At 46.0% G+C, this 21566-nt stretch overlaps 2 protein-coding genes across 5 annotated transcripts in view; one reads left to right on the top strand and one right to left on the bottom strand.

Annotated features, from left to right (window-relative positions):
• Nucleotides 1–4552: 4552 nt before the first annotated feature.
• Nucleotides 4553–7033, top strand: SFT2D3 (SFT2 domain containing 3). The gene has a single exon (XM_081243117.1). The coding sequence runs from the start codon at nt 4564–4566 to the stop codon at nt 5218–5220; it is 657 nt and encodes a 218-aa protein (XP_081099243.1). The 5' UTR covers nt 4553–4563; the 3' UTR covers nt 5221–7033.
• A 1765-nt stretch (nt 7034–8798) lies between these two features.
• WDR33 (WD repeat domain 33) overlaps nt 8799–21566 on the bottom strand; it is a 105424-nt gene continuing 92656 nt past the window's right edge. The window contains exons 17-24 of one of the 4 annotated variants that reach the window (XM_081243113.1): nt 20879–20987; nt 19500–19601; nt 19235–19342; nt 17237–17675; nt 12507–12670; nt 12306–12398; nt 11239–11454; nt 8799–9334 (exon numbers count right to left, since the gene is read on the bottom strand). In XM_081243113.1, coding sequence (XP_081099239.1) covers nt 9105–9334; nt 11239–11454; nt 12306–12398; nt 12507–12670; nt 17237–17675; nt 19235–19342; nt 19500–19601; nt 20879–20987 — 1461 coding nt within the window. In that variant the 3' untranslated portion in view covers nt 8799–9104. The remainder of the gene's footprint in view (nt 9335–11238; nt 11455–12305; nt 12399–12506; nt 12671–17236; nt 17676–19234; nt 19343–19499; nt 19602–20878; nt 20988–21566) is intronic. The other 3 variants (XM_081243115.1, XM_081243114.1, XM_081243116.1) reach the window with 3 other exon arrangements.

Raw genomic sequence — 21566 nt, 5'->3', positions numbered from 1 at the left:
ATAATGATGCTATGTTATAATAAATTATATGTTATAAATTATGTTGATAATATAAGTTATAGTATAAATATAATTCATTATAAATAATGAATTAATTAAAATTTAAAATGAAGTTCTTCCAACTCACTAGCCACCTTTCAGGTTGCTCAAACTACATGTGGCTAGTGGCTACAGAACTGAACATTCACCAAGAATCTTTCCCCATCAAATTACCAGTGGCATTTTTCACGGAACTAGAACAAAAAATTATACAATTTGTATGGAAACACAAAAGACCCCGAATAGCCAAAGCAATCTTGAGAAAGAAAAACGGAGCTGGAGGAATCAGGCTCCCCAACTTCAGACTATACTACAAAGCTACAGTAGTCAAGACAGTATGGTACTGGCACAAAAACAGAAATATACATCAATGGTACAAGACAAAAAGCCCAGAGATAAAACCACACACCTATGGTCACCTAATCTATGACAAAGGAGACAAGAATATACAATGGAGACAAGACATCCTCTTCAATAAATGGTCCTGGGAAAACTGGACAACAACATGTAGATGAATGAAATTAGAACACTACCTAACACCATATACAAAAATAAACTCAAAGTGGATTAAAAACCTAAATGTAAGACTGGACACTATAAAACTCTTAGAGGAAAACATAGGAAAAACACTCTTTGACATAAATCACAGCAAGATCTTTTATGACCCACCTCCTAGAGTAATGAAAATAAAAACAAAAATAAGCTAATGGGACCTAATGAAACTTAAAAGCTTTTGCACAGCAAAGGAAACCAAAAACAGGATGAAAAAACAACCCACAGAATGGGAGAAATATTTGCAAATGAAGAAAAGGACAAAGAATTAATCTCTAAAATATGCAAACAGCTCATGCAGCTCAATATCAAAAAACAAACAACCCAGTCTAAAAATGGGTGGAAGACCTAAACAGACATTTCAGCAAAGAAGACATACAGATGGCCAAGAGGCACATGAAAAGATGCTCAACATCACTAATTATTAGAGAAATGCAAATCAAAACTACAATGAGGTATCACCTCACACCAGTTACAATGGGTATCATCAGAAAATCTACAAACAATAAATGCTGGAGAGGGTGCAGAGAAAAGGGAACCCTCTTGCACTGGTGGTGGGAATGTAAATTGGTACAGCCACTATGGAGAACAGTAGGGAGGTTCCTTAAAAAACTAAAAATAGAACTACCATAAGATCCAGCAATCCCACTACTGGGCATATACCCTGAGAAAAACATAATTTAAAAAGACACATGTACCCCAGTGTTCACTGCAACACTATTTACAATAGCCAGGACATGGAAACAATCTATATGTCCATCGACAGATGAATGGATAAAGAAGTTGTGGTACATATATACAATGGAATATTACTCAGCCATAAAGAGAAATGAAATTGGGTCATTTGTAGAGATGTGGATGAACCTAGTCTGTCATACAGAGTGAAGTCAGTCAGAAAGAGAAAAACAAATATCGTATATTAACACATATATGTGGAATCTAGAAAAATGGTACAGATGAACCTATTTGCAGGGCAGGAATAGAAAGGCAGATGTAGAGAACGGACGTGTGGACATGGGAGGGGGGAAGGGGAGGGTGGGATGAATTGGGAGATTAGATTTGACATAAATACACTACCATGTGTAAAACAGATAGCTAGTGGGAACCTGCTGTATAGCACAGGGAGCTCAGTTCAGTGCTGTGATGACCTTGATGGGTGGGATGGGGTGTGGGAGGGAGGTCCAAGAGGGAGGGGAGATAAGTATACATACAGCTGATTCACTTCACTGCACAGCAGAAACTTACACAACATTGTAAAACAGTTATACTCCAATTAAAAAAAAAATCTCTCCCCATCCTCAAGCCAAACTTACTACTTGGACTCTGGCTAGACTCCCTGCTCTAGGCACTCCTTGCTCATAAATACAGCCCAGCCCAAACCTCAACGGACTCCCTTGTAGCTGCTACAGTTTGCTTTTCCTGAAATGCAATTCCTCTGCTATTCCCGATTAAGTTCAATTTCTGGTAACTTAAGCTTGCCTCGGTTTACTCCTTTATTTAGGGTGACACACGTGAGATAACAAATTGGAATTTATTTTGAAAAAGCATACTGAAACCAAGCAGGAACCTTCCAGGGAGAGACCTCCCCATGTCTCCACTTCTTGTTTGTAGAAAAGCTTTAGCCTCCTAGGTGTTCCCCGAGTTCCAAAGAGCAAAGTGAGAAAATGAAGAAACAAAGGAAAGCAGTCAAGTCAGAAAAAATAAGAATAGTTTAGCCATAAAACAAAGTTGAGGACCTTTAGTTCCATCTCAAGGGCTGTAGATAATATCCTGAACCATACCCTTGAGCTGTTTTGCAGACACTAAAACCTCCACTAGGTGGAGGAAGTTAACTGCATGCTCACCACCAGCACGTAGACCCCAGACCTGTTGGAACCAGAAGGTTGATGACTGAGATTCCTGAAGCATCATCCTCTTAACCTCACCACCAACCAGAGAACCGTGCACAAGCTGATCATGCACCCTGTGACCCTCGCCCTCCCACTGTCTTTAAAAGCTCTTCCCTGAAAGCCACTGGGGAGTGCGGGTCCTCTGAGCATGGTGCTGGGCGCCCTGCAATAAACGCTGCGCTTTCCTCCACCACAATCCAGTGTCAGTGGATTGGCTTTGCTCACATCGGGCAAGTGGAACCAAGTTTGGTTCAGGACCAACAGTAACTGCCAAGATCCAACCAGGAAAACAAAGTATTAAGGGGAATTTAATGCGGGAAACAGGTTACACAGGTAACAGGAAGACTGAAAAGTCAGAGACGACAACAGCAGAAAGCCATTAATATCAACCTTTTCATAGAGGAGAGAACAAAGGGGTGTTACCAGCCCATCAGCAGGAGTTGCCCAGGGGAAGCCAGTACAGCCAAAAGCGGCAGACACGGCGGAAATACCCTGGGTTCACCTCCTGCAGTGCCTCCAAAGCCAGGGATACCGGAAACAGCCTACAGTGGTCAGCCCTGCCTTCCACTTCCAGTACTTCTGGGGTAAATAAGCCAAAGACTTGTACAAGAGTAGACTGCTGTATTACTTAACTGTACTGCACTTTATGGTACAAAAGGACTTCCACGCCATCACGTTCACGTTCACAACAGGCATTTATAAAGTCTAGCAAAATAGGTTTTTCAACCAATGGCTTCTACATCTACAAAAGAAGTATCTACAGGGGACTTCCCTGGTGGTGCCGTGGTTAAGACTCCGCGCTCCCAATGCTGGGGGCCCAGGTTCAACCCCTGGTTGGGGAGCTAGATCCCACACACATGCCGCAATTAAGAGTTCGCACGCCACAACTAAGGGGCCAGCAAGGGAGACTGCAAACCACAACTAAGGAGCCCGACTGCTGCAACTAAGACTCGGCACAACCAAATAAATAAATTAAAATATATTTTTTTAAAAGAAGTATCTACAAAGCCTTTCAGGCAGCTTTACTGCACACAAATTGACAACTGTGTCAATCTGGTCAACATCTGTTTGTGTGCCTTTGCAGCAGCCTTCCAGGCCCCAGGAAAAGGGAGATGGAAGAGAACCTGTCCTCAAGCTGCTGGCACTGCCTTCAACCAATAAACTTTCACAACTAGAATAGATGAAAACTCAGAAAAAGTGCACCTAAGCGGGATAGGAGTAAATAGCAGGCGGTGCAGCTTGAGCCAACGTCCGGGAATGGGAATCAGGTAGAAACCAGAGGGGGATGAAGCCCTGGCAGAGACCCGGAAAGTTGTGACCTACGTGACCACAGGCTGAAGAACTTCCAAGGAGGCTCTGAAAAAGAGCAGGGCTATGGGAGCTACCTCAGAACACCCTGAAGTGCGAGGAGCATGGCAAGGCGGGCCAAGGATACATGATAAGGGGCTTGAAAGACTCAAGAATATTTCCAGGCCTCTGCTGAAACGGGGAAGAGAAAAGAAGCAAACTGGTGGGAGTGGGGGGTTAACTCTTCTTCACCTCTGTAGCTTTCCCAAAGAAACCACCTAAGACCTGCACTCTGAGCTTCTAAAAACATTAAATTCATTGACATAGATTAGCATGGTTTTAAGAAATAGGTAGATCCCGTGTACCCTTTCCCCATTTTCCCCCAATAGCAGCATCTTGAAAAGCTATAACACAGTATCACAACAGGATACTGACATCCATAAGGTCAAGACACGTTAAGTTTCCCTCAAGTTCCTTTATAACCACACCGACTCACGCCCCCCAACTAACTTTTAATGCTGCCATGATTTATCCAGGCCCTCACAGCGCCTACACCGGACACAAGACAAGGTCCGGGGCTAGGAGGGTAAACGCACAGGGCCCAGCAGAGCCCCCAGCCCCGGGGCCAGCGGAGGCAGCTGAAGGCGCGGAGGCAGCTGAAGTCGCCGAGCCGCAGGCCCCGCCCCTTCCGCCAAGGCCGACCAACAGCCGACCGAGGCCCGAGCCGCTTCCAACGGCGACCGAGCAAAACCGGAAGTGGGCGGCAGCCCTCCCCCTCCCGGAGCCCCCGCCCAAGATGGCGGACCTCCACCGCCAACTGCAGGAGTATCTGGCGCAGGGGAAAGCGGGCGGGCCGGCGGCCGCCGAGCCGCTGCTCGATGCGGGAGAGGCGGAGGAGACCACGGCCGGGGCCGGGCCGGCGGGGGCGTGGCTCGGTCGCGCGGGCCTGCGCTGGACGTGGGCGCGGAGCTCCGCGGAGCCGACGACGGCGGCGGGACCGACGTGCATGCCGAGAGTGACGCGCGCTCAGCGGCTGGCGGCGAGCGGCGTTTGCCTGCTGCTGGCCGCTCTCTGCTTCGGCCTGGCCGCACTCTACGCGCCAGTGTTGCTGCTGCGCGCCCGCAAGTTCGCGCTGCTGTGGTCGCTGGGCTCGGCACTGGCGCTAGCGGGCGGCACGCTCCTGCGAGGCGGTGCAGCGTGCGGACGCCTGTTGCGCGGCGAGGAGGCGCCGTCGCGGCCCGCGCTGCTCTACATGGCCGCGCTGGGTGCTACGCTGTACGCGGCGCTGGGTCTGCGCAGCACGTTGCTCACGGCGCTGGGCGCCTGCGCGCAGGTGGCTGCGCTGCTCGCCGTGCTGTTGGGTTTGCTCCCCCGCGGAGCGGGCACCGCGCTGCGCATGGCGCTTGGGCGCCTGGGCCCGGGCGCCACCCTCGCCAAGGCGCTCCCCGTGTGAGAGGCCTGGGGCCCGCGCCGTCGGAAAGGACGCAGAGTCCGCCCCCGGGACGCGCCGTCGGGAGACCACACGCAGCCGGCCCAGGGGCCCAACGCTCGCCATGCCAAGGACTGCGCCCGCCGTTACCAGAGCGCGCGGGGCAAAGGCTGCTCCTTTACTGTGCCAGCGAAATCTGTAAACTGAGCAGCCGTTGTAAAACTGAGATATGAGCTGTTTCGGAAGCTCCTCAAGTTCAGCGTTTTGTGCTATACTCAGCAGCAAGTGCTATGAGAACTAAATTTTGCCCTTGAGTTGGTGACATACTGTGAAGCATTTATGATAAATTGCTTTTGCGTTAACCGTGGTCTTAGTTTACACTCAGTTGAAAAAGAAAAAGAACACTAAGCTCTACCGTTTTAGTTAACTGCCCTTATTTTCTCAGACTTCTGTTCCACGTTTTGTCACTTTAAAAAATCCAGTGGTAGACTGTAGTAGCTTAGCTACAGTAAACTTGTTCTCTTCGGCTCTTGGAAATTATTTTTCCGTATTCTTCAATGTTAGTGGATCCATAAGAGTTATCAAAATAAATACTGACTTTAGCCACCGGAATTTTTAAAAGTACTTTAGTTAAGATGGTTTATCTCAGTTTTTTCTACTTTTAGTGGCGTTGTAAACATGGTGCCTTATAAAATTAAAGGAAAATTGATTCTGTATTAGATGGGGAAAGAGACGGACCAAGAAGCATCCTGTAAGAAGTACCCAATAAGGTGCATGTAAATGCTGTGAGAGGTCCGTGGGCAGAACTGAGCTAGGGGACTCCTGGGAGACAGACGATTCTACGTGTGGTTTCCCTGTTTGATGGAAACCATGGATTTCTACAAGGCCTAATTTTTTTCATTCCTAATTTTATGATCTGCTTTTTAACTATAATTTACACTTTACAGTCTGATCTTCATGCAATGTAAGATGCTTTTCATATCTGATTGCCAAATTTCCTTCATTTTAGGTTTAGCACTTTTGTTTAGGACCTTCTTACTTACCTTAATTTATTGCCAGAAAGTATGGGCTCAATATTCTGATGAGTCCAGAAAACTACATGTTTTATCACTAGCTGTATATTAACTAGGAAGTAAACTATTTAAAATGTTTAAATCCTACGCCAGTGGTTCTCCGTTCACATGAGAATTACCTCAGATCAACTCAGTCTGTCTCTGCGGCGGTGGGGGTGGGAGCCAGGCATCAGCATTTTTTTCGAGCTCTCCAGATGATTCCTTTTCCAGCTAAGGTTGTGAACCACTTTTCTGTATGTTGGCGTGCACGATTTGAAAATAATTGTCTCCTGGGGCTGGATTCCAGTGCTGCCGAAACTGGCTGTCAGGCAGCAGTAGAGCCTTACCCCTTTGTCCAACCTCAGAATTTAGATTTTTATCAGTGTCCTAAGCCCTGCTTCAAGAAGTGGACACTAAAGTGACCAACATCCACACTGTAGACTTACCCCAGCCCCCCATATTCTCTAAGAATGCTTCCTTGTTCCCCTCTCAGTAAATAGGGTTACCTACCTCAAGAGGAACAACCAAGGGGGTGTTTGTAAAAGCAAATCCACTGTTTTGGGGGAGTGACTGGAAAACGTACCATTGGCTGCTCTTTCTACCCCCTTGTTAAATCTGCATTCTAGTTCTAAATTTCTCTACAGTTTGCATGGCTGAAGATTTCACAGTGTTGGCTTTTATGTTCATTATACTGTATTTTAAAAAATTGTTTTCCCATCATTTTTTCAAGAATTCACTGTTTGGAAATCTAAGCTTTAATAAAATTCAAAGCACAACATCTTGTATGTATTTTGACAGTGATACTTTAAAATGTATCACTTAACTAAGTAATGCATTACTAAGTAATTAATATATAATGTTTTCAGTTTTCTCTAAATGAATTCATTCTCAAAATGTGATCTGGTTATCTGCTTACTGAGGCACTGTTTTCAAGTTAAAGCCTTGGAATGTTATGATAAAGTTCTTACCACATAAATCTCAGAAAAAAGGAGCCTAAATCTCTGTATGGGTTTGCTCTCTGGATCCCTTTTTAGCTTCTTAGAATTTGATTACAACTTCTTTTTAAGCTATACCAGTGGAGGGCAAATGAATATCCTCAGGGCTTCCCTTGTGGCGCAGTGGTTGAGTCCGCCTGCCGATGCAGGGGACATGGGTTCATGCCCCGGTCCGGGAAGATCCCACATGCCGCAGAGCGGCTGGGCCCGTGAGCCATGGCCGCTGAGCCTGCGTGTCCGGAGCCTGTGCTCCACAACGGGAGAGGCCACAACAGTGAGAGGCCCGCGTACTGCAAAAAAAAAAAAAAAAAAAAAAGAATATCCTCAGACCTAAAGCAATCCTGAGTCTACTAAACATGTGTTTAGAGCAAAGTGCTGATCAATAGGATGTTTTAAATTGCAAAGAAAAGAGAAAATCTCTTGTAGTCTCTAGGTTCTAACACCCTAAAAAAGCGGTGTGTGTGGTGTCAACATTTTATCTGCAGAGATAACTTAGCACTTACCATTTTTTAAATTAATGTAGAATCAGGAGTTTTTTATATACTCTCCCAACTATGTCAGTATCCCTTTCCTAAGCAACTACTGACACTTTCCAGCACCACTAAATTTGTCAAGGAAACTTTTCTCCTATGCCAAACTGAAGCTGGCAAAGTAATGAGATGTTAGGGTGGCCACAGGACAGTCCTTTGAATAATAAAAGCTTTCTTTTTATAAAAACAAAGTAAGGGGTGAGTATAGAAAGTATGCTGGAGTTATCTCAAACTGAACTTTTGGCTTTCAATTCAAACTGGGCCAAATGTTCCATTTATTTAAAACTAAAGGAATTTGTTGTGGATGAGAACTTCCTGGCTTACTTTAAGTTGGAACAATCCTCTGCCTTAAAAATTGGTGTTTCCACATAGCTAGTGTGGAAGAGGAAGAAATTATTTAAGTTTTGCACAACTGTTTTAAGAGAGATTTTGATCCATTCCTTTTCAACTTAGAACCATTTGTGAAATGATTTACAGTATTCAGGAGGTATGTATAGTTGATTTCTGGTTTATGTCAAGTTCCTCTCATCAGAAAAAGGCAATTCAAGTCTATGGTGTGATTACTAGGAGATGCAGCCTAGTAAGACCCCTACTTGGACATCCAGATTTTTTTTCTCCGGTGTATAATTTTCCGTCTGCCAGAGTAGATCTAACTAATTATAAGGCTTTGAATCTACTTCAAACCTTGTTACAGTTTTGAAGTATTTTTCACTCTACTACAGAAATAAGTGTGACAATGGCTAGATAAGAATTTGTTTAAAAACAAAAAGTTCACAGATGACTTTAGATGACTTAGAGATTCCCATCAAGTATGCTCACAAATATAAGCAATAATTGTACACCCCTCAGCAGACTAGATGCAATGGAAGCTAAGGGTTTCCTTAAGGCAAGCACTTGACGACTAGTTGTTTTCTGTTAATTCTTGCGTAAATCACATTCTGTATTCATACAAAAACAACTTTTTCTCTGACAAACTGTACATATAGAAACAAATTTCCAATCAGACATGAACTTAAATTTGTGGAGGTTCCATGTCTTGTGACACTTTAAAAAAAAAAAAAGAAAAAAAATTCCAGCTCTTATCTTCACAAGCCCACGTGGGATTTAGGGCAGTGTGGGTGGACAGGGCAAAACAAGGCCAGCTACTCTGGGTAGCCAGCTACTCTGGCAGCAGTCTCTTCATAATGAAGACATCAGGGGCTCCTGGGATTCAGCTGCCCCAGAAAGAGTTCAGGGCTACACGGTGCAGGTTTCCTTTTGTTTCTCTTGGAAAGTCCACAGAAGTTCTTAAATACTGTCCAGAGAGGCCGAGGAGTATCGAGCCCCAACTTCTACCGACCCCTTCCACCCCCTCTTGAAGCTCCTCGCCTTGGCGGGCCAGAGTTCATGTTACTCCCTCTACCCCAGTTACTGCCACTCCGGCCCCCTCTAGAAGGGGTACCACTGCCTGGAGGGCCCCCAAAAGGTTCATCTCTGTGGTATCCATCATGGTGATCTCCATCCAAGGAGCTGGAACGTCCGGACTTTGGCACTCTCTGAGAAGGTCCAGGGCCCCCTCGGCCTGAAACGAAACAATGGTTTTACATGTGACTTTTTTTTCCATCAGAGACTGTTAACAACTCCTGGTACAAACTTTTACTCTATGACGACAGACAGTGGAACACTTCTTTTTTAAAAAAAAAAAAACAGAGCTCTGAGGACATAAGCACAGCCCTCAGAGCACTGAAAGCTGTGCCTCTGCTTTTCTGGACCACCATCTCACTCCTGCCCTGGCTTGTGGCTGTGCACCCCTCAGCCTCACCTACACATGTGTTCCCCGAGGCTGTGACGGAACTGACAGGGAGCCAAGAGATAAACACGGAGCACCTCCTGGAGGTCACCGACCATATGGACCATGCCTACAGTCCATGAGATGTGTATCTTCACCCTCCTACGCCACCAGGGGTATTCCAGGGGAAGGTTTGAAAAGCACTGACTTAACATTGGAAGCAACTAAGAAATACAAACTGTTGATGATGTTAATTATTACAATTGCTCTAACCAGGATAAGTGTTTACTATGATTATCCTACAACTATATAGCACTTTTGATTTCCTTTTAAATAACCAGATAAAACATTTCTTGAAAAACAAAAGCACAAAAAGAAAAACACTGGCTTTTAGTGCTTCTCCCAGGGATAGTTTTATTTGTACCAGACTTAGACACAGAAACCTCTAGGTATCTTAATGACTTTTAAGATTCTGACCTTTAAGATTTTTTGTCTTGAGATGATCGGATTTGGACACATCTCCCATGATGCATTATCAGAAGACTACTGCCAACTTCGTCTTAAATTTTTGAATGGAATTTGAATTCAGCTAAGACAATGAGGTGAGGAAAGCTAGCCAAAATAGCCAAAGGCATTTTGGCTTCTTTTCTTACAAAGCTCAGCCTAGGTACCTTGGCTGAGCACCACCTGAAGGTACCTTGGCAGAGAATCTGTCAGCTAGGACATCATTTCCACACTAGCCACGTGGCCTCAGCCCTGGACCTACAAAGGTGTCCCCAGTGCCCACCCCAACTGGCAACAAAATGAGCGCCTGGGTGGGGGGATCTACTGGTGACACGAGGTAAATTCTGAGGGCTTTGCACTGAGAAGAACCAAACTATTGAGAACAAAAGGCAGAACTTTGTAATGAAGGGACTACAACCACGAGGCAGGTGAACTGAGGAGTGGAGCACAGGTCGAGGCACACAGGCAGTCTTTCCAGCAGCCTCCAAAGTACACCACATGTGCAACGGCCCAGCCTAACCTGAGACCACAGCTGTAGTTAGCATTTGGTGGCTACTGCTCTGGGCTAAAAGTCAGTGCTGCCTCTAAAATAAAGATCCAAAGTTTCAAGTAGTAGAAATAATCCACTGCCCCCCTGAAAAGAAAACCCCTTCCAGACCATACTCCCCAAAGTCTTTGTGACTCTGGGCATAAGCCAAATGCCTCCTGGGTTCAGACTTAAAAAAAAAACCACAGAACCTGAGAGAGGACAATTCTTCCTGGCACTGGGGACACCCTTCAAGGTATCAGAGCAGCCACTACCAGAGAGCACATTTGCCAATTAGAGCAAGAGTCTCAGAGATCAGCAGAGAAAGTACTGGGGCAAACTGAAAGAGAGCTGGAGTGGAAAATGTGAACAAACCAGAGGTTCCTGGAAGCAAGTGGAGAAGAACTGCATAGAGGCTGAGCTTGCAGTCACCCACTGAGAGCTCCAACTGGCTGTACCACAGCTGGGAACATGTGCCTTTGCACAGTCTAAGCCCTGGAGGGTAGAGTGGAGAAAGGACCCCCAGTACCCCAGTCGGGGACAGACAGAACAGGCATACACTGGGATGGGGCTGGCCTGGAGATGAGGCTTCCCGTGACCCCTGCAGCCTTCTTGGCAGGGCTGTGGCATCCGTAGCTCCTGAGCTGAAATCACCAGCCTCACTTACCTTTGCCTCCTCGATCCTCAGAAGGACCCCCTGGGGCTTCCATTTCTCTATGCTCAGAGGTTCCTGGCCCATCATGCCAGGGGCGCTTTCGGGGTGGTAGGGATGCCATGTCCATGCCTTGGAGAGAAGAGGACCGTTCTCTGCTAGCTGGGGAATGACCGTCGTGAGGGGGATGATCAGGGCGGGGAGCATCACGGAAATGTTCATGACCTGGCCCTAATATAGAAAACACAGATCCAGAAGGCTAAGAATCTAACCATCTCATATTAAAGTACAGTGTGACTAAAAGCAGACAGGAATTATACTGTTAAGAATAAATGGCAACTCCACCTACTGAGCCTGTGCGTCTGGAGCCTGTGCTCCGCAACAAGAGAGGCCGTGATAGTGAGAGGCCCGCGCGCCGCGATGAAGAGTGGCCCCCGCTCGCCGCAACTAGAGAAAGCCCTCGCACAGAAAGACCCAACACAGCCAAAAATAAATAAATTAATTAATTAATTTAAAAAAAAAAAGAAGAAGTGGCAACTCAAAAACCAATATTCACTCATGAAAGAAACATTTCCTGAATACCTAGTCACATCATGAGTACACAAAAAGGGTCAAGATTAGAAATCAACGTACCTCCTAAAATAAGAGGAGGCAGGGAAGGGCCAGAAAAGTGGTTCTCAGACTTTTTAGTTTCAGAGTGTCTTTACACTCTTAAAAATTATTGAGGATCCCAAAGAGAATTCATTTACGAGAGTTCTAACAACATTTGCCATATCAGAAATGAAGACTGAGAAAGCTTTAGTTCATTTAACTATACTTTCCAAAAACAAAACAATTTAGTGAAAAGAGTGGTATTTAGACAAATCTCTTTAATATCTGGCTCAGTAGGAGAAAGCTGGGTTCTCCCATCTGCTCTTGCATTCAGTCTACACTGTGGGTTGAAGATGTGGGTTGAAGACAATGAGGCCTACCACGGAGAGGTGAGTCGCTAAAGAGAGAACCCAGTGGACCCCTGGGAGAGTCCTCAGACCAAACTCTGTGAACTGTGGGACCCTAAGCCACAAGCAGCTCTACTGCCTTACCTGGCTCTCTATTTCCATCCCAGGAGTCTGGTTTCCGACCTCCTTCAAAGCGAGGGAACTCATCAGGAGTGGGAAGTAAACCCTTCCTTCCTCCTACACAACAGAACACAGCAACGCCGCACACTCACAGACTATTTCAGGGGTGTCCACAACAACCTACCTCTCCACCCGTCCTTCCCAGACCCGGGGTTCTCAGCTCACCTCGTGGGGTACCCCGACCTCGACCTCTGAGATCTCTTCCTCGGGCTGTTTCATCAGAACCATCAAAATTCTCCTCTGGTCCGAAGTCTTCGGGACCAGGAAAACCATCCCTTCCTCTGGGGGGAGCACGGCCCTCATGTCTCGGGGGGGCTCCTCGTCTGAAGCTGTTAGGGAAAAACAATAGAATATCCACCTAATGGAATACCTTGTAGTCCTCAGTTCATGTTTCAAAGAAGCATAATGATGTGAGAAAATATGATACAATGTTAAATGGGAGAAAAACAAAATAAAAGTATGTATTTTTTAAAGTACCCATTTTACAATCCCAATATGGCACGTAAAAACAGGCAAGAGGGAAAAGTACCAGAATGTAGGGTTATTTTAATTTTGTTTTAGGCTTTTAGGAATAATAGCAGTGAGCATTTTTTAGGTGCTTATATCATGCCAAGTGCTTTACATGTATTATTTCATGTCATTTTATCCTCACAACCACCTTATGAAACGGACACTATTACTTCCCTGGCAGTCCAGTGGTTAAGACTCTGTGCTTCCATGGCAGGGGGCATGGGTTCGATCCCTGGTCAGGGAACTAAGATCCTGCATGCCATGCAGCACACCAAAAAATAGAAAGGAAAAAGAAAAGAAACTGACACTACTATTCTACCCATGTGTACACTGGGGCTCAGAGAGGTTAAGTCATTTACTTAAGGACACAACACAGTAAGTGTTGGGATTTGAACTCAGCCAGTCTCGACACCCAGCCCAGGCTCTTTATCATTGCTTCCCAAATACTTTTCATATTACCATTTATGTTTTTATAATGAATACTACTTATATAATCAGAAAAAAGGGGGGCACAGATTCATGCCTGCTAACTGTACCCGACTTGTTTTGGGGCATCTGCTCTGCCATCTGCCCCGGCCCACCTCTACTCAGGGGCAGGCCTGGTGGCCATGAACTTCAGCAATGGCCCCAGCCCACAGCTGACTGGTGTACTGGTAGGGCCTCTGGCTTATGGGTAGCCCACCCGCTGGCAAGCTGGCAACCTGGTGCCTGGGCTGGTGGAGAATTTCACCACCTCTCAGAAATTCTGGAACTGGGAAACTAAGTCAGCCAGGAGTGTTACTGAAGCAGGACCATTAATGAGGGGGTGCCAGAGCTGTAGCAGAAGCCTGTGGGGAAGCAGGAACAGGGGCCTGCCAGCAGGAAAGGTACGTGAACACCCAGGAGAGGCCATGGAAACTGGAGAAAGGATCAGAAGGGGGAAAGGGCCTGGGCCATCTGCATGAACTGCCTGCTCGTGGCTTCCTCTCAGGCCAGGCCTTCTGCTTTTTCCTGAGTTTCCACTCAGTTATATTTTACTCCAACATTTTAGTTCGAAAAATTTCAAACTTACAGTAAAGATGCAAGTATAGAGCAACAAATGCCCATACATCCTTCACTGCGATTAATTAATCAGTTCTTAAGATTCTGCCACATGAGCCTTTGTCTTTTCTCTATCCATCTATTTATAAATTCATTTTCTAAACCATTTCAAAACCAGTTGTGACATGATGCTTCACCCCTAAATCCTTCAGTAAATTTCTTTAAGAACAAGGACTTTCTCCTACATAATACCACTACTATCACTCTAAATAACATGTAATATTATTTAATATACAGTCCAACTTGAATTTCTCCAATTGTCCTCAAAACGTCCTTTACAGTTGTCTTTATAGATTTCAGTCATCATCACACACTATTATTTAGTGGTCACGTCCCTTTGGTCTACCTTAATCTAGAACAGTCCCCCCCGCCACCCCGCGTTTTATCTTTCATGACCTCGACTTTACTTATTTATTTATTTATTTTTAAATTTTTACTGAGATAGGCCCCAACATTTTTGAAGGATCCATCCTTCAAAATGGCTCGTTTTACAGAATGTTCCACAATTTGAATTCATGTGATTGCTTCCTCATGATTAGATTCAGGTAAAACACTTCTGGCAAAACGTCTTATACCTTCACAGTGATGCCAGTCTGTCTCATTGTTTAGGATGCAAAAGTGGTATGGCAACAAAACTCATTGTTGCAAAGGTACATTTTCTCCTTTGCAATTAAGTAATCTGTAGGGTGATACTTTGGCAGCATGGGTGATTCTCCACAATCTTTTTACTCAGTGGCTTTTAGCATCCCCACTGATGATCCTTGCCTGAATCAATTACGACACTGGGTACTTAAAAGAAGTGATTTTCTAATTCTATCACTCCTCCTCCGTTTATAACTTGGTGTTTTACTGTAAAAAGAGCTTTCCTTTTTTCACTCCACCGTTCCAGCTACTAGCTACCTTTTTAATACCCTTCCTGTCCTGAGGTAACTTAATGAGCCATGCTTCTGCAAGCAAAGCGGGTATGACCCAGACGCTGGCTGAAATGACCACCTAAGGTGAGGGTGGAACTGACACGGGGAGGTAAGTGGAGCAGGGAGAGTATCAGCAGAGGGCGCTGCTCCCCTGAGACGGATTCAGGGGAGACTCCCCACACATGGCAGGACTCTTTTCTTGTCCAGGCAGCCATTATACGACTGCCCTAGCTACAAAAGGAAAGGGGGGGGTCTAATGTGCCCTAATTAGAAAACAGTTCCTGTTATGGACTAAATGTTTGCGTCCCCTCCACCAAATTCATGTTGAAGCCCTATCCACCAAGATGATTTTGGAAATGGGCCTCTGAGAGCTATTTAGGTTAGATGAGGTTCTCAGCATGGGGCCCCACAATGGGCTCAGATAAGAAGAGATACCAGCAAGAGCCTGCTCACTCTCTTTCCACCATGCAAGGACAAAGGGAGACGGTGGCTGTCTGCAAGCCAGGAAGAGAAGTCTCACCAGAAACCCACCCTGCTAGACCTTGATCTGGGACTTCTAGCCTCCAGTACTGTGAGAAAACTGATTTCTGTTGTTTCAGCCCCCCAGTCCGGGTATTTGCTATGGCAGCCCAAGCTGAGTAGCACACCTCCTAGTGAACTGAACCCTGTCAAATACATCTCCCCCTTTAACACATTCATTTATTCAACAGTTACTGAGAACCTACAGGGCGTCACCACTACTGCTCTAGTTTCTGAGGACCTGCCTTCAGGAAGCTACCGTGCTTCTGGGAGTTACAACACAGAAATACGTATACCACTTAATGTCAAGCAGTGCTAAGTGCTATGCAGAAATATAAAGCAGGGTAAAATAAAGGAACAGGAGGAGAGATCTAAGTGGAGTGAGCCACAAACATCTGGGAGACTGTGCTCCAGGCAGAGGAAAAAGCAAGCACTACGTGAACAGGACATGCTTGGCATACCTGAAGAGGAGCACAAGCTGGGAACAGCACAAGAGTCTAGGTGTGGGTCTGTCACTGACAGATGAAATATGACAAACCGAAGCACAGTAAAATCTGAAACTTTGCACAAGATGCAGAGATTTAAGAACTCACTGAAAGTTATGCTGATGCCAAAGCCACTGGAAATGAGCTTCCTGCAGACTTGTGAACACTTGGATGTCATTAAGAGAGCTCTTAAATCTTTTTATTAAAAACTCCCCTCTGATAGCTGCTTCCTTTAACCCCTCTAGTTCACCCTCCTGGCCATTTTATCAGCCACTCTTTTCTAACACACACCGTGAGAACAGAGATTGCCAACCCTTACTTCAATTACCTGCAAGCGACAGTCACGAGAAGTATGATGGGAAAAGACACAGGAGAGAGGACTGAGGCAGGAAAGGCAGGAGTGCTGGACAGCACAGCTTGGGCACTGCAGTCGGACGGCCCAGGCCTGAAGCTGCTCTTACACTTACCACCTATGGGACCTTCCAAAGTCAAGGAACTGCTCTGACTCTCCATGTCATCCCTTATCTGTAAATGCTGGCAGTAACACCTATCTCACAACTCACTCTAACAGTTAAATGAAGTAACATCTGGCACAAGGTAAATACTCAATTATTATACCATTGATTACTCTGAGTCTCACTTGAGATTTCACTAATTCTTGTTTTTTTCTCCCTACTTCTTCTTTTCCTTTTGTTACCCCAAGCAAGTTGAGTGTTCAAGCCTGACCTCAACCTAATTTAATAGCAAGATTATTTTTCAGTTTGATTGGATTTTGTTAAGATCTTTAGGCAATTACACAGAAACTATCTACTCAATAATTCCATGGGGCCTCCCTGGTGGCGCAGTGGTTGAGAGTCCGCCTGCCGATGCAGGGGATACGGGTTCGTGCCCCGGTCTGGGAGGATCCCATATGCCGCGGAGCGGCTGGGCCCGTGAGCCATGGCCGCTGGGCCTGCGCATCCGGAGCCTGTGCTCCGCAACGGGAGAGGCCACAACAGTGAGAGGCCCGCATACCGCAAAAAGAAAAAAATAAATAATAATAATAATTCCTTTATTCTCAATCTAGATATCTGTCTCATATTTCATCATTCTAACCAAGAGAACCTGGAGATTTCTATTCAAATCCAAGAAACTTTACAGCACACTGACCCATCTATCTGTTTAAAAGGACCAAGTAATAAGCAAAAAGAAAAAGATTTCTAAATTGTAGAGACAAAAAAGAACCACATAAATGTTAAAGGCATATACATATTTTTAAGTCTAAACACGAAACCTAGAGGGGGGAGGGTACTCTCTCCCCAGGTGAGGGAGGAAAGAGACTTTTGTGGAGAGAACAGGTGGAAAGCTCCAGGGAAGAAGAAACGGACCCATGAAGTATCCATCCCACCTTTCTTCTCTGCGCCCTCGAAACCGTGGGTCCTCAGGATCCCGGGGGAAGCGCTCGTCTCCAGGTCTGCGGCCTTCCCAGGCCCCTGGAGGGCCCCGGGCCGCGCCCCGGCCATCCCCCTCACTGAACTCCCTGTGATCAGGAGGAAACGGAGGCCCGGGGCCCCCACGCCTCCACTTCTCTTCTTGCGGTAAAGGTCCTCCTCGGCCCTCAAATTCACGTAACCGGTGGCCAAAGCGCTTGTCAGGGTGGAAGTCATCTGGTCTGCTGAAGTCATCGGGGAAGTCGGGGTGGGGGCCGCGCCTATCAGGGGGACCCCTGCAGTCCTGGCCGCCCCGGAAAGGACCCCTCTCGGGACCGTGCTCGGGCCCGCTGCTCTGCTCGTGCCGTCTCTCTGACATTGGGCCCATGTGATGGTTCGGAGGGCCACGTGAGTCACCTAAAGGAAACAAAACGGATTTTTACCTTGTCTTCCAGGAATCCTGCCAACGTAGGTCTGATTTTCAGCATCTTAAAATTTCAGAATGCATGCTTTTATTAAGAATGTTTTCCCTTTTTGGTTCCCAGCATACTTAGAAGACAAACGTCCCTCAGGCATCATATGATGAAAAGAACAAGGGTTTTGGGGGTGCAGATTTCATCACTCATTAGCTAAGCAACTAGACCTAGGGCGAATTATTAATCTCAAATGAGATGAGCAACTCAGTTGATATGAAGATTCATTTGGAAAACACAAGAGAGCCTCACTGGCCTAAGAACGGGCTTCCCCTCCTACCCCCATTCCTTCAGTGTTTTTGTTGGGCCCACTCCCCATACCCAGGGAGAAGGCAACGGGGGAAATTCATGCCGAAAGTCGGGAAGCCGAGTACAAGGAATTCACCTCTGCGTTTGTAAAAGCCCGCAAGCTCACCACAGGGCCACAGGCCTACACTGCCATGGTGTCTCTCCTTTCACTCCTAGTTCATTTAAGTTGATTTGTTAACTCATACTTTGATCCTTAACAAAATCCTCTGTAAGGTACATGGAAGCATGGGCCTCTCTAATAACTGCTTGGGGACCAAACAGCCTTGCTGTACTTCAGTTTCAGGGTTTATATAAACACTTTTTCTGTCCCTTCTATGAATGATATCCCTCGTCTATAATATCATCACCATTCTTCGCAGATAAGAGCTTGGAAACCCACTAAAGATTTTTTAAAAAATATTTTAGTACATGTACTATATTCAGAGTACTGAATAAAAATGCAAAGAGGCCAGTTACACTTAGTTTACTTTGAAGGGATGTGTTTTCCTGGCTACTGAATAATTATTGCAGCCATTGTAAAAGTACACCTATTTTCTGTCAACATACAATTTAAATCAAATATATTTTTTTAAGTAGATAGCAAAGGGACACTCTTGCTTCTAAAACAACTAACTTTAAAAAATGAAATTCCTCCACTTGCCCAGCTCATGCCTTTTTACTGCTTTTCCCTGGCAATCAAGACGAACTTCCTTTCCTTACAGCACATTCGGCCATAATCCTTACCCTTCTAACATCCTTCCTCTCTCATTTTTCACTCATTTCTCTTGGCCACTTCAATTCCTCCTCACCATTCAACATGGTTAAACAACTTGGAAATCTTAGTATAAAACTACACCATTAGAAGGACTCTCTCTCCTTTTAAGCTTTCTCTGTCCCCTCTACCTTCCCTTCTTTCCTTCCATTAAACCAGTCCTCTCCATGCTGAGGAAAGCGCCTTCGAAGCTGCCTTTTTGTTCAAATACCCCAGGCTTCTCTCCTCCTGGTAAACAGCCCCTCACTTCTCAGTGTGATCCTGCAGCTAGTGGCGCCTTCTCTGACCTCATGTTGCTTGGACTTCGTGTGACCTCAGACACAGCAGACCTTTGACCTGAGGAAGCTGAACACATTCCATTCGAACTTACCTATGAATAATAATCCTCCCATTACCTCTACCTGCTTAAAAGTACCCTGGCTCCTCCAAAGAAAGAAACCCACCACTACAAATCAGAAGGGATGTGGCCCCCGGTGACGGGCGGCGGCGCTGGTTAATCCAGTAGGGGACGGCGGGGCCACTTTCTCGGCTCTCCCTTCTCCCTTTGGTCCCTGGGAGGAGAAAGGAGGAAGAGAGAGATGGGGGTGGGGTGGGGCGGGGTGAAGAGAAAAGGGGAAGAAGAGCAAGGAGGAGAGGGAAGTAGGTGGAGACAGACACAAGGTGGGGGAGAGGGAGAGAGGCAGGCTCTCGGTTTGCTGATGGCTGTACCTTGTGGGAAACAGACTTCTTTTCTTAGGGTCCCCAAATCCAGAGATTGGTTCTTGATGCTTTCTCTTTTTCCCTGTTGGCCACCGCTTCCATAGGATGAGACTAAAATAAACATTCTCCTAATTCCTTTATCTCTCCCTTTCCTACCTCTAGTAACTCAGGTAAATTCAGGACTAAGCTTTAAATTCCCAAAGTCCTAGGGCTGAAAATGCTGACAAGGGCTTTTCTTAATCTGATCAAATGGGGGCAAGAAACCTAACATGTACCACAAGGTGCTGTGGGCTTAGCCAATTAAAAATTAAAAGGGGTCTAGTTCTTTGTAGTGACGTCTCCACAATGCTCAGGATTCTCTGGCTTGCTCCCCGTGAAAAGGCGCACTGAACGTGCAACTCCAGCCACCCGCACTCCCTCCCGGTCCCACCCTCTGACTCTCCATCCAGGAGCTGCCCACTCACCACAGCCCCGCTCCAGCTCTTCTTGCACGTGTGAGAGCTGAACACCTCGCCAAGCAGGGACTGTGGCTCCTGCGGGTGCCCCCTTCCAACCCTTAGGGGTAACTCAACTTCCACAGAGCCTCACATCTCAAAACTGACAATTCTCATCTCGGTGCTTTTCATGTTATCAACAACCTGAGGCACAACACACTGGTACATGGCTTTCTTCTTTTCAAAGGGTACAGAACAATGTAACCAGCTAAAGAATTCAACATATGACACAATTTGAGGGGAGGAGGGGGTGATATTAAAAACACCGTCAGGGCTTCCCTGGTGGCGCAGTGGTTGCGAGTCCGCCTGCTGATGCGGGGGACACGGGTTCATGCCCTGGTCCGGGAAGATCCCACATGCCGCGGAGCGGCTGGGCCCGTGAGCCATGACCGCTGAGCCTGCGCATCTGGAGCCTGTGCTCCGCAAGGGGAGAGGCCGCAGTAGTGAGAGGCCCTCGTACCGCAAAAAAAAAAAAAAAAAAACACCATCAAAATCTCTGAATTCTTTATCCCGTCAAAAATTTAAACTGAGACAGTTCAGCTCTCTGGGATAATAAAAACATACGCTTGCACTCAGTTAGCATAGGAACCACTCCCATTCCCAGGAGATGGACAAGGCCGGCCTGTGGCCCAGGCCCTGCTCTTGGAGGTTGTCCAAGCGGTTTCACCGCCCACTTCTGGTAGTGAGCAGCTGTTTCCTCTGGCGGAATTTGGGCTAACTAAAGCAAATCTACGAAAACAACATAAGACAAAGCTATTACCTGAATTGACTATGCTCTTATTTTTCCTAGAGGTTCAAATGACCAGTCTATCAATTACTTACCAGTAAAACTATTGTAAGATTTACCCAAAGGAGATAGAATATAATCTCTTATTCAGCCAAGCAGATATTTACCTTTGTTAGGGCCAGGTCCTTGTCCAGGGTTAAGAGGGGGGATGCGACCTTGTGCTCCCTGCTGCCCTAGGCCTGGTATCAGGGGTGGGGGGCCTGCGTTCTGTCCTTCCTGAAAAGATGTTTTTAAAGCGGGGGTGTGAAATCAAAGGCTTGTGCTTCATGAACAGCAATTGTATCATAATGTGACAAGATAAAAACACTAGGTTGCCCCAAAGCTTCCAGGAGTAAATATATACCTAGTGACATTATAGCAAAATTGTCATTAAATTGGGGGAAAGGAGATACTTCTCTGACCATAATAAAAGGAAACACTTATATTTTAAACCTGCTGATAAGTTTTATTTAAAGCTAGATCTTTACTTGTAATGCCAAGCAAGAACCTCAGTGGAAAGTCAGAAATCATAACATAAAACAACAACACTCTGCACAAAGGCGTGACTTCTAGCAAAAGTAAAGACCTGGAAACCCGCCAGGACAGGTAAACTCTGCTCTTACATCCATGACCCCTTTCCAGCTACAGAAAATATCCATCCTCTCAAGAGGCTATGGCCAGGTTTACAAGGCGGGGAGGAGGAGAGTAAGAAGGGGTCCCTGATGAGCAAGGTGTTCACTCACTGCTTTCTCCTTTCCCTCCCCAACCTCTACTGTCTAACTCGCCCGTGCTCAGCACCCACTGCGCATTCCCAGC

This window comes from Mesoplodon bidens (genome assembly GCF_964165515.1).
Source record: "Mesoplodon bidens genome assembly, chromosome: 8".
NCBI classification, from domain to species: Eukaryota; Metazoa; Chordata; class Mammalia; order Artiodactyla; family Ziphiidae; genus Mesoplodon; species Mesoplodon bidens.
Note: the sequence above shows the minus strand (reverse complement) of the source record. Positions and strands in the feature narration are given on the sequence as shown.